Source organism: Microcaecilia unicolor, chromosome 1, assembly GCF_901765095.1.
Source record: "Microcaecilia unicolor chromosome 1, aMicUni1.1, whole genome shotgun sequence".
Taxonomy (NCBI): Eukaryota; Metazoa; Chordata; class Amphibia; order Gymnophiona; family Siphonopidae; genus Microcaecilia; species Microcaecilia unicolor.
In genome coordinates this window covers 109,721,827-109,735,404 of record NC_044031.1, presented here as the reverse complement: position 1 = coordinate 109,735,404, position 13,578 = coordinate 109,721,827, and the positions used below count along the sequence as shown (strand labels likewise).

The 13,578-nt window shown below is 43.5% G+C and overlaps 1 protein-coding gene across 1 annotated transcript in view; it reads right to left on the bottom strand.

Moving 5' to 3' along the window:
• Positions 1-13,578, bottom strand: part of C1H10orf67 (chromosome 1 C10orf67 homolog) — a 206,763-nt gene that overhangs the window by 78,043 nt on the left and 115,142 nt on the right. Inside the window, exon 6 of the mRNA XM_030201660.1 lies at positions 5,052-5,150. Within this exon, the coding sequence (XP_030057520.1) occupies positions 5,052-5,150 (99 nt within the window). The remainder of the gene's footprint in view (positions 1-5,051; positions 5,151-13,578) is intronic.

The following is a 13,578-nucleotide window of genomic DNA, read 5'->3' as shown; positions in this document are numbered from 1 at the left end:
GCTGCAGTCCCCACCTGCCTACCAGCTCTGTCGACAGATGACCGCCCTCTTCTCCTGCCACCACCCTGCCTTTAAAAAAAAATCTGTGAAGCGGCGTCGCAGGCAGTACCTCACGTCTGCCCTGCTTGTAAAAGAAGCAAATCTCCTCATCGTCGTCGGGCCTTCCCTCACTGTGTCCCGACCTCCTCTGAGGTAACTTCTTATTTCTGCGAGGGCGGGACACAGTGAGGGAAGGCCTGACAATGACGAGGAGATTTGCTTCTTTTACATGCAGGGCGGCAGACGCGAGGCGCTGCCTGCGACGCCGCTTCACAGATTTTTTTTAAAGGCAGGGTGGTGGCAGGAGAAGAGGGCTGTCATCTGTCGATGGAGCTGGTAGGCAGGTCGGGTCGGGTTGGGTCAGGTCAGGGGGGGGGGGGCTCAGATGGGAGAAGGGGACTGGGGTGGGAAGGGGGTTCTCAGATGGGAGAAGGGTGCTGGAACTGGGGTCTGAGAAGGGGCCATGAGGGAAAATGGGGGCCATGCCTGGGGCTGGTGGGAAAATGGGGCATGCCTGGGGCAGGTGGGAGAATGGGTCTGGGGCTGAAAAGGGGGGCACTAATGCAAGGCATGTGGATGAAGGGGGCTGGAACTGGGGGCTGAAAAAAGGGGCAGAGAGAGGGGACAGATCCTGGATAGAAGGGGGAGTGAGAGGGAGGGCAGACCCTGGATGGATGGGAGAGGGCAGCTCCTTGTGACTCTGGGCAAGTCACTTAACCCTCCATTGCCCCAGGTACAAATAAGTACCTGTATATGTAAGCCGCATTGAGCCTGCCATGAGTGGGAAAGCGCGGGGTACAAATGTAACAAAAATAAAAAAAAATAAAAAATGGTGGATTGAAAGGGCAGACAGTGGATGGAAAGGATAGAATGGGCAGACAGTGAATGGAAGGGGGAGAGAGAGAGGGCAGACAGGGGCAGATGGTGGATGGAAGGGGAAGAGATAGAGGGCAGACGCAGATGGAAGGAGCAGAGATAGAGGGCAGACATTAGATGGAGGGCACAGCAGAAGGAAGTCACTGGATTGCAGAAAGAGAATGAAGACAGATGCTGGATGGAAGGAAGACAGTGAAAAGAAGATGAGGAAAGCAGAAACCTGAGACAACAAACTGTAAATAAAATATATATTTTTATCTTTTTGCTTTAGGATAAAGTAGTATTGTAGCTGTGTTAATAAATGTTTATAATAGAGCATGTAAACAAGGTAATCTTTTTATTGGACTAATTTTAATACATTTTGACTAACTCTCGGAGAACAAAACCCCCTTCCTCGGGTCAGGATAGAATACTGTAACAGCACCATACTGTATTGACCTCAGGAAGGATGTTTTGGCTTCTGAAAGCTAAATGTATTAATCCAATAAAATGGTATTATTTTATTTTCTATATTTGTTTTATTTCTATTTGTTAATTTGTAAAGTGGTGATTGGTACTTGTTAGTTTTTTCAAATTTACATCTGCTGTCTTTATATTTTGCACAGTACTAGGGGACATTTTCTGTTTCTGTGGTGTTGCATTGTATGCAGAGTCTGGCATCGGGGGTTCAGTTTAAGATTTGTTTTGTCTAAATAGAAAGTTTATGATTACTTATTCTATAGTGGATTAGGGTGTATCTGTGTTTGTGAAAAAGACATGGCTTTCAGTTGGCATTGACTGTGCAGGATCGACGATCTGTACTATTCTGTCTGGTTTCGTTTTACAATAGGTGAATTGATGTTCTAGTGCTCATTGTAGTGTTTATATTGCTTTCCTTTTCCTTGTGTGACTCATAGAATTGACTGATTATGGTATGGTAGAATTGCTCTATAGGTCCTGAGTGTTTTGTATTCTCGGCATGCCTAGTACTGGATTTTAGAGGGGGGTGTTAAAAAATGACCAGCCCCGGGTGTCAACTACCCTAGCTACGCCACTGGTTGCAACCACTTACATAGCCATAAGCTCTTGAGTCTTCTTAATAGGCTTCTGTCAACAGAAAACTTAACATCAGTAACTGTAGCCACTCCATCTGCTAATCAATTAGCCACGTACTTTGAACAAAAAGTAACTAAAATTAGAGGGGCTGCAACTTAAGGCCACTAGCGTTCAATCTTGCATCAAGCAGCCTAGTCTGGATGTTAGTATTGCAGCTGATTAACTGTGGTCCTCCTTTCTGCTACCCACTCATGAGACTGTCAAATCCTTTCTCAAAAAGTATTTTTTCTCACAATGCCTTCTGGATGCTTGTCTGAGTTATTTATTAAAAACTGCACCAACAAGATTCATTGACCTTCTTCAAGTTCATCACTCGTTTATATTGATTCAGGGTGATTTTCCTCAATGGAAAGGTTCCATAATACTTACCTCAATCCCTAAGAGCACCTTGGCTTCATTGGGAGATGTTACTAATTACAGGCCTGTCGCTTCTATCCCATTGTTGACTAAGTAATGGAGGGAATAGTTGGTACTCAGTTTATGAATCACCTTTCCTCTTTCTCCCACTTGATAAATCCTAGTCAGGCTTAAGGGCTTGTTATAGTACCAAGATCGTCTTGATCACCTTAGTATCTGATTTTAGGGAAGCAATCAGTCTAGGCTTTAAGTTTTTAGAGATGCTATTCGATATGTCAAGTGCGTTTGACCTCATTGATCATTTAGGCCTGTTGGACCAATTCAGACTGTGGGAAGGTTCACCAATGGTTCTGCGGCTTCCTAAAATTTAGATTGTATCAGGTGAAGTTGTCAGGTTCTCTCTCACCATCCTGGTCTCTTGACTGTGGGGTGCCACAGGGGTCGCCGCTGTCTCTAATCCTGTTCAATGTTATGAACACTCCATTAGGTGAAAGATTGGAGGCAGCGGGGTTCTGCACTTTCATTGATGTGGATGATGTCACAATCTATATCCCTTGCAAGACTGCTCTTCCAGAAATTGTCCCTAAGATTAGGCTTGGTTATGATTTTGTTGGAATCCTGGACTTCTGAATTTAAATTTAAGTTAAATAGAGAGAAGACTAAATTTCTTGTGGTAACCAACCTTTTTGACCATACCGTATATAATAATTTTATTATTGACAATGCATCCTACCCCCTAGACACTACGCTTAGGGTACTGGGTGTATTAATTGATAGACACCTCACGTTTGAGCCTCAGGTTTCCTCAGTAGTGAAAAAATCCTTCAGGTCTCTTTGGAAACTGAGGAGAATCAGATCATATTTCTCAAATGACATCTTTAGGCTGCTAGTTCAATCCTTGGCCCAAAATACAGCACCTAGGCTTGTCCTCAAGGTATCATTTTTTGATAGAACCACTCCATTATTATGCAAGCTGCACTGGCTGCTCATTAAAGCCAGGATTATTTTTAAATTATGTGTTTTTGCCTTTCAAATATTATATGGCATGACACCAGATTACATGCAATATAACCTCTGGTTCTAGGGTCTACATTAGACTTCACCTTCCAGATTGTAAGAGAATGTGCTGTAAGTCAGTTCACGCCATAGACTTTAGATACAAGGTGCTAAGTGGTGAAACTCACTGCCAATGGCAATCAAGAGTCAGCCTGATTACTTGCTATTTCACCAAAGACTGAAAGCTTTCCTCTTTGAGAGGTTTCTACCCATTGATGGAGTATGTTAGATTGTAACTGGACATCGATGGTTTATTATTTAGTTCTTATTTGTATCTTATTTGTGCTGCTCTGCTCTTACTTGATATTTTGTTTATAGTATTGTAAACCTTACCTGTAGTTTTATTTGTTGTAAGCCACATTGAACTTGAGTATGTTCGTGATAATGTGGGGTATAAATGTGAAAATAAATAAATGAATATTGGTTCAGAAAAGTAAGTGTAAAAACAAAACTGAGGGAGGGAGATTTTCTCTTTGTTGAACAATTAGATAGGGGCTAGTCAGTTTTGAGATTTTCTTCTATGGCTATGATTAAACTTAGGAAACAGCTGGCTTCATGCCTATCATAATAAGGCTGCTTCGGTTTGGAATTCACTTCCTACGATAATTAGATAACCTAAGGACTATTTAACTTTTAGAAAACAATTGAAAACATTTCTCTTTAAGAAATATGTGGTTGAATTTTTTAACTTTCTGTACTCAAACTGTAAATCCCCGAACTGTCTCGGTCTTTAGTCTTTTGTGATCCGCACTGAACTGTGAAGGCTTTTGCGAAATACAAGATTTATGTGTAGTGTAATGTAATGTACTGCATATGGGAAGGGCTGTACATCAGAGGCCAACTGAATTTTGGTTTTGGCACCAAAACTGGCCTAGAATTGGTATTTGGCCTTGTTTTGGTTTCAGCCAAAAATACTGGTGCATTGAAACTAAAACTTTGTGCTGTCCCCATGGTGCTCTCCCTCCCTCTGAACAGAGGTATCTCCTACTCCCTCCCCCACTTGGGCTCACCCATAGGCCCTCCTACGTCTAGTGGCGTAATTGAGGCAGGAGGCTGCTGCTAGAGATTGCAGCAGCCATTTTGACAGAAGAGGTGGCATGGGCAGAAGTGACTGGGGATCACTTCTGCTCTGACTAAACTACTAGACCACCAGTGATTGTAAGGTAAGCCCAGAGGGGTTTTTGGTTGAGGGGGTGGGGGGGGAGGTCTGGGAGGGGAGTAGACCAGGTCAGGCCTCTAGTGCTGATTCAAGTCAATAGTGGCCAGTTTTGTTTTCCGCTTTGGTCGAAATTGAGTGGCATTCAGTTTTGGCTGAAACCAAAAAAAGCAGTTTTGGTCGCCCTTCACTATGTATACTCAAAACTTTTGTACTAACTCTGAGGTCTGGGGGATGTAATTTGCAGTGAACTGAAAGGCATCTAGCAGAATATAAGTGCTAGGGTTGTACTGTATTTGATCCCTGCACTGTCTAATGATGTCATCCCATTTGTGTGGCTGAGTCAGTCCTGAATGTCAATTAAACATCAAAGTATTGATTTAGCAGCTGACAGTAAGGGCTATGGACACAGAATATAAAAAGAAAATATTTTTGCAATGATATTGATTATGAAAAATAATCAGTATAATACCGTTTCATCCAAAGCAAGTTTCTGCAGATATTCATGTTTTTCAAGCAATAATTCCTTTTCTTTTTGTTCCTTGGCCGCAATTTCTTGGTGGATAAGTATCTGAAAATTAAACGCTGTATAATTAATTGCTGAAGAAGTGTACCTGAAATCAATATTTATTTATATAGTATTTATAAAATTATCTGCAAATGCTCAGAAAATAAATAAACTAAAATTGTATTTCAAATAAATAGGATACAATAAATTACATAATGAAAAATATACTATGGTCATTATTCGACAGCATTTATATAATTAACCATATCCTGTAAATGTTTGTTTTAAAGATTTGTGGGAGATCATTGGGTTTTTGAATATATCATAGCTCCCCAAAAGAACTTTGTGTTAGTGGAAGGTGTTTTAAAATGAAAGCATATAAGTTTTGGTCAGACATCAACATTTGACCAAAAGTCATTTTAAATGAAGAAGATTGGGAGACATTGAGGAAGAAAGTTTAAACTTTAGCCAGACAGCAGGAATATTCAGCCGCTATTCATTTAAAGTTATCTGGATAAGATAGTCTGTTATTGGTCTAAATTATGGATAAAGATATCTAGGTATCTTTAACTGGCTATATTCAGCAACACTGACTTATTCAGATATCATTTGGCTGAATATTTAGCCCCATCACATTCCTATGTAACTGATTTAATTGAAGTTTGAATTTTAGCTTCCATTCAGTAAAAGATGTGATTCAGTTTGTTAATTTACTGAGGGTTTTCCTTCGATCTCAGCTGCCATTTGAGTGGCTTTGCATCACCTCTTGTTTTCCATGTCAAGTTTTCATTTAGCATTTCAAATGTCTAATCTACAAAAATATATTATAACTTATGTGACTCAGGTATCCCTAAACCCTTATGGCAAAAGGTGAATATTTCCCGATATGTCTTTTAGAAGTACACATGCTCTAGAAGCAGCATAAAGTATGCAACACTGAATCTTCTAGTTAGCAGGGCCAGCACAACCCAATAAATGAGGTATAAGTGACAGGGGGAGGGGTATATCCTGTTGCACCAGCCCTGTAGAAGGAGGGGGATCTAACGTCACAGGGCCCAGGCCGATCACCCTCCTCCCTTTTGCTGCTGCCACCATTGCTTCTGCTGTCACTGCTGTACCTTGGAGCCTGTGGAAGCAAAAAAAATAAAAATAAAGTAACACTAACCAGTGCTGGGGAGCTTTTAAGCCCATGTGCTCACAAAGGACCTGCCCTTTCTAATGCGTTCCAATGTGTCACGAGGGGACGGGACCAGCACCAGCAAGGTCTTCATGAGTACATGGGCTTGAAGGCACTCCAGTGCTGGTTAGCAATGCTTTTTTGATTACTGCTGTGGGCCTGGAGGTGTGGCAGTGGCAACAGAAAGGAGGGAGGAAGATTTGAGGGGAAATGTACGGGGGAAGGAGGTAGGGGAGGGCAACATTGGTCCAAAGGGAGGTGAGAGAAAGAGAGAGAAGCTATGCTGAATGGGTGGATGGGAAGGAGGGGAGAAAGAGGGGATTATGTTGGACCGGAGGAAGAGTACTGAAAGGAGATGATGTTGGATTGGGAGAGACAGGTGATGCTAGATGTATGAGTGGAAGGGAGGGGAGAGCGAAAAGGCAATACTGTGTTGGGGGAGGGGGAAGAGAGAGGGTGTGATTCTGGACAGGTGAGTGGATGGATGAGAGGTAGGGAAGGGAAGGGGTAATTCTAGATATGGAGAGGGGAGGGAGATGAAAGGGAGATGGTGGATGAGGAGAGAGGAGTAAAAAGAAAAGAAATATTCTAGACTAGGGGAGGGAGGGGGAGATACTGTATAGATATTAGGGATGGGGGAAGTAGAAGAGTCTGGATCTGCACCTGTGAGCAGATGTAGGTGCCAAAACAGCTAATCCACACAGGTCCAGGTCCAGGTTGTCAGGAATTGAGCCAGATCTGGCTTTACCCCAAGTGAATGTAATAGAAGTAAAATCAGGACTGACTCATCCTGCCCTGATGATGAAGAGCTATCTGGTAATCCTATCAGTAACCTATTTTGTCTCTCTACCAAACCCATTGTTCTCCCTTTCCTTTCATTGCTGATCCAACTGACCAATATTTGGTCAGCTAGTTGTTTTTTTAATGAGAGGACAGCAGTTGGCAAGACAGAAAACTGGTTAATGTAAGGGTCAGTTTTCTGTGTTGACTTCCACCAAACTCAGGGGCAGCTCTCCCAATCTCCCTATCCTGCCCACTGGAGAGCCACGATAGAAGTAAAAAAAAAGTGTGGGACCTACCTTCCACACAAGTGCACTGAAACAATGCTGGTCTTTCCTTCTTAGATGCCAGCTTCCTATATCTATGAGGGCAAGATTGACATTGCTTCAGCAATGACTGTGTGGAAGACAGGTTCCATGCAACCTTTACTTATATCATGGCTCTTGCAGTTGCAGGTTTGAACTCCGGGTGCTGTAATGAGCAGGAAAGAAAGATGCTGAATTTGGGGGGTGTGGAGTGGGCAGTATAGAGGTTGGAGGAGATGTGCTGGACACTGGATGAGGGGGAGATAAGGGAGAGGTGAAAAGAAGAAGGATGCTGGACCTGGGGAGGAGAAGAGGGAATTACTGATGGGCAGATGATTGAAAGCCCTGCGCTGTTCCAAATAGCACTCTAAAAATAATGCTGGAAGAGCGCAGGGCTTTACCGTCCCTATGATCAGAGATAAGAGCATGTAAATTTAAGCACGCTATTCTCTCTGATCATAGGGTAAACGTGTGGGAGGATTGTGCCTCTGCGTGCACTCAGGCACAATCCTTCCACACTTGTTGACAGGTCTATATCCTCCCGCACTTGTTAGACAGGTCTAGGCTGTCAAAAGCCCAGACCTGTCAAACACAGGGGCTGGAGGTCCATGGGACCACCAGACCCCAAGTACCCCCACCCTGAGCAAAGCAACACGGGGGCCTGGAGGTCCTCCCAACACAACTCCCCTTATATCCCTTATATCCCTGTCCTGATATCATTATGTTATGTTGTTATCCATTTATCCTAATTACTGACAACTATACCTTGTCCTGATATCAATATATTATGTTGTTATCCACTCACCCACTTCTTAATCAACATAATTTTCGTATCAACCTTAATAGCAATAATTCTGAAATTTTTCTCCGTTAATATGATTGCCATAATATTCCTATGCACCTTATCTGTTATATATACTCTGATTCTCTATTCCATCAATGTGATTATAGTTGTAATATATTGTAAGCCACATTGAGCCTGCAAATAAGTGGGAAAATGTGGGATATAAATGCAGCAAAATAAATAAATATGGTGTGAAGCCCCACCCAGGGCAGGGCTGGGCACTGCCATTTTCAAGGTGGCGAAGATGGAACAGAAGGGAGGCCACCTCTCTCCTCCAACGAGGGTACAGGGTGGGGAAGGACCACTAAGACCACCAGGTGTGGGGGAGGTGGGGAGGATTGACTGGCGGTCCACTGGGCCACCAGGGCTCCATTCACATGAGGGGATGCCAGGGGGACTGGAGACCCACCTGATCTCCAAGCCCCCCCTGAGCCTGTGTTGGGGGGGTTGGGGGATTGGAAACCCACCAGATTTCCAGCCCCCAATAACCTGTGTTGGGGGGGGGGACTGGAGGTCCACTGGATCTCTAGCCCCCGTGTCACTGGGGGGAGGGTCAGGTCAGGGTTCCTGCTCCTGCAGGGGGGGAGCTCGGGCTGCTGCATTGGGGGGGGGGGGGGAATGGGGGGCCTGCTAGCATGCAAATGCATGCTGGACAGGGCTCACCATTCCTCCCCAATGGTCTGCAAACCCTAACGCCAGCTCCGAGCTGGCGTAGGGTTTGCCATGGCCAGTGAGCCAATGTTTGGCATGCTGGTTGCTGATCACTGGGAAGGAACAGGTTTAGCATGCATTTGCATGCCACTTGCACTAACAGCCCTGCTTTGCATGCTAGTTGCATTCAGAGCCCGCGTGCGCATTGTTTCACACGCTCGGGGGCTCTGATCATGGGGTGGTAGCAAATGCAGGTGCTAGTATGGCATTAACAGCCTCTAGTGCCTGCGTTTGCTTCTGATCATCAGCCCATAAGAGACCAAGGAAGGAGAGGGCAATGGGGAATGGGAGAGCCGGAGTGAGAGAAGAGATGGAAGACTGTAGGTAGATGCAGTAAAAAAAAAAAAAAGGAAGATTCAGGACTGGTTGGTATAAAGGACATGTGAAATCTGGATAGAGAAGCAGAAAAATGTATGGAATAAAGCTGACAGGAAAAGATCAATGTTAGAAATGGATGTGGAGAAGGAAATGAAGATAGTAGGAGAGAGAAGCAGCTGAATGGAGGAGTGGCCTCACCTAGAGTACTGCGTTCAGTTCTGGTTGCCGTATTTAAAGAAAGATATAGTGGAATTAGAAAAGGTTCAAAGAAAAGCAACCAAAATTATAAAGTGAATGGAAGTCCTCTCATTTGAGGAAAGGCTAAAGAGGTTAGGGCTCTTCAGCTTGGAAATGAGACACATGAGGGGAGATATGATTGAGATTTACAAAATCCTGAGTGGTGTAGAATGAATAGAAGTGCATTGTTGTTTTACAAAGGCTAGGGGACATTCAATGAAATTACATGGAAATACGTTTAAAACAAATAGGAGGAAATATTTTTTAACTTAATGAATAGTTAAGCTCTGGAACTCTTTGCCGGAAGATGTAGTAACAGCAGTTAGCATATCTGGGTTTAAAAAAGGTTTGGACAAGTTCCTGGATGAAAAGTCCATAGTCTGCTATTGAGACAGACATGGGGAAGCCACTGCTTGCCCTGGGATTGGTAGCAAAGAATGTTGTTACTATTTGAGTTTCTGCCAGGTACTTGTGACCTGGATTGGCCATTGTTGGAAACAAGATATTGGGCTAGATGGACCATTGGTCCTACCCAGTATGTTACTACAGTGGGCTTTGATCCTGGTGTCCTGGGTTCAATTCCTACTGCAGATCCTTGTACCCTGGGCAAGTCACTTAACCCTCACCATCGCCTCAGGTACAAAAACAGAGATTGTGAGCCCTCTACGGACAAAGTACCTGCTTATAATGTGCGACTGTGTTCCGCCTTGAATTTGAAGGTTAAGTGGATTATAAATGCCAGAATTAAATTAAATTGATAGATGGCCCTATAAACAGAGTTAAGAAAAGATAGAGGAAAGTGAAAGACAAAGCCTGGAACCAACACAATATGAAAAACAGAATGGCAGACAACAAAGGTAGAAAAAAGTCATTTTCTATTTATTGACTAGACTGGTGTTAGCAAAGGCTGTGGTCCAGAGCAGAAATTTGGGAGGGGATCCTGAAGCCCATCAGCAGGCTATGTGTACTTCAGCTTTAGGCAGGCTTGGAGTAGAGAGTTGTATGGGGACAGAAGTTTCACCCATCCCCAATAGAATCTAACCCATACCCACCCATACCCGCTAAGATCCAATCCATTCCTACCCATCCCCATAATTAATCTCTTCTATCCCCACCCATCCCTACCCCAACACTATTGTTTACTTGCTTGCAGCCCTCTGATTTCTCCCAACTCCAATACCCTCTTTTGGTTTTTTAAATGGTATTCACTATTCAACCAATGAGTATTCCAAGCCTCACTCTGGTGTTCCAGCTGCCTCGCTGCGCATTTCAAGCCTCATTCTGATTCCCCAATTACCTCTTAGTGCATTCCAAGCCTCATTTTGGAGTTACCACAGATTTTGACTACACTCCCACAGCAACTTCTTCCATCCCAGCAGGAATCCTGTGGTAACTTTTTCCATATCCAAGGGATTCCCGCAATCCCCATTCCCAAGTAACTCTCTAGCTTGGAGTCCTCTCTAGCTTAGAAGCTGAGGGTGATTGCCCTGGTTGCACTCCTCCTCCCATGCTGTTCCTGTCATCTACAGACTTTATAGTTTGCACAGTACAGGGGAAAATACATCTCTTTCTATTTCTCTGGAGTTGCAGTTCATGCAGCATCTGACTCGGGGCTTCAGTTTAACTTGTGTCTACCTATTTCTGTTTTCAATGTGTGTCACTTATTCTGTACATGGTAAGAGTCTGTCTGTGTTCTGTGTGTATTACAGAAAACAGGTATTTTGTTAGCATTAATTTTCTAGATAGCAATCTGTAGTAACCTGGCTTGTTTGGTTTTCACAGTAAGTGTATTGATGTTCTAGGGCTTACTGTAGTATTTAGGGTGCTGCCTTTTTGATGGTAGGGTCCTTTGTTTTGGGAGATCTGAAAGTTAAGCGTCGGTGTGGTAGATTTGTTCTAGGTCCTGTGTGATCTTTTCTTGTAGAGTTTTGTATTACTTTATAATATGCTTGGTATTGAAAGGGTTTAAGTTGCTGTTATTGAGATTACACAACAGCAACATAAAGTTGTAATGTTTTTGTATGGTGAGCTCTACTGGGAAATGTGCTAGCTCTGCAACCATTGCTCGGGGACACACCAGGCACAAATTCTGTGGAGGTAGAATATATTTTTGAATTTAACACTATATGGTGGAACACATGTATATTGATGGATTGGGGTTCAATGGGGGTTGAAAAGTGGAATTTTCTTGTATTCCCCCCACCTGATGTGGCCTTTGGGTGCTAATGTCAGTACTATTGCCACACAATTGCATTATGTCAGCTATTTTTTTGGGTGGGTGGTAGGGCAGGAGTGGAGCATGGGCAGATGCAGGTGACATAAGAACATAACATAAGAATAGCCATAATGGGTCAGATCATTGGTCCATCTAGCCCAGTATCCTGCTTGCAACTGTGGCAAATTCAGATCATAAGTACTTGGCAGAATCCAGGTAGCACAGGGAGGTGACCCATCTAGCATTAACCTGTCAGAGGTTCCATACAAAGCTCCATGGAATAGAGAAGAAGATGTGAGGAAAGTGAAGAATAAAGAATCAGCAGGGTTTGAGGACCCTGAGAGGGGCTCAACTATGTTTGAAAGTGTGTGGAATTACCCCTGGAAAGCTGAGACAATAACCAGCTAAAACCAACAAGAAAAAACTCTACCTCATGAATGTGTATTTTTTATTTATTTTTGTTACATTTGTACTCCACACTTTCCAACTCATGGCAGGCTCAATGTGGCTTACACATTATATACAGGTACTTATTTGTACCTGGGGCAACGGAGGGTTAAGTGACTTGCCCAGAATCACAAGGAGCTGCCTATGCCTGAAGTGGGAATTGAACTCAGTTCCTCAGGACCAGAGTCCACCACCCTAACCACTAGGCCACTCCTCCACATGAGTTGTAAATATTATTCGGAAGTTACTTCTGAGGAATGTCCAGTAAACCAGCTGTTGACTTTTATTTTGGTCAGTAGAGTTTCAGATATACATATATACAGGGCCAGATTAATACTATATTAGACCCTAGGTGAGTATACATTTGTAGGCCCCTATCACAGATGCACATTTACCTCTTTTATCACCCCCAAGTCACATTTACTCTTTCCATGCCCTAATCTCTCTCCAACCCAGGATCTTTATTTGTGGCCTTCATATCTCCAGAAATTATATTCAGGAAATACAGGGTCCTAGTTCTGGGTGTGGCATCTGTAGTAGGTTGAGAGGGAGCATGGTGACTATACAAGTGCATGCTTTGAGTGGGGTAGCCTAATAGTTTCAGGCTTACAGCTGTGAATTGAGAACCACGGAATCTAGGCAAGTAATTTTTACCCTCTATTGCCTCTGGTATAAACCAGAGATGCCAACAGTGGACTGTCCAACAGAGTAAGATTTATGGATTATGCATCTGAGCTATAAATTTACAAAGTTTGCAAAAAGCATCCTATAATCTCCACAAATGGAAGGTGCAAAAGAAAATGTTTAGTTCTTTTAGTGCCTCTGAAAGGATATGAGCAAGGATATCTAATAACCAGCTGGGTTTAGTTGCCTAGGCTGCAAACCTCTATTTACTTAGTATGTGCACAGGTACATTTGTACAAGTAGCTTTTTCCACTCTAACCCATATTTCAAAGGGCAACTATTTATATGAGACTGTCCCCACCAGAGACAAAGAAATACATACACATGCATGCATTCTTGCTCTTCAGGCAAATGTACACATACATACACAGGTAATATAACCCCAAAGGAAGTATATGTCAGAAGGACAGGATGTGTCAGAGGGTTTAGCATTCTCAGGGCCAGAAGACATTCCCACGATGGACCTGGCCATGCACGTTCCTGTTTTGGACTGTACTCTGCTACTGGTGCTACTGGGCACTGTATCTTTTTGTCTTGGCTTGCTGCCAGGTAAACGTAACGAGCAGGAAGAGCTGCAGCAGATAGGCAGGGAGCTGGTGCTAAACCACACAGGGACTGGGAGATCTCCAGTCTGATTTTCCAGGGTGAGAGGGGAAGAGGAGAGAGGTAATGATGGGCCAAATGGGGAAAGTAGGGATGATGCATGACATCAGGGGCAAGAGAAGAGGGGAGATGCTGGATCGCATGGGGAGAAAGGAAGAGATAGGGGATGC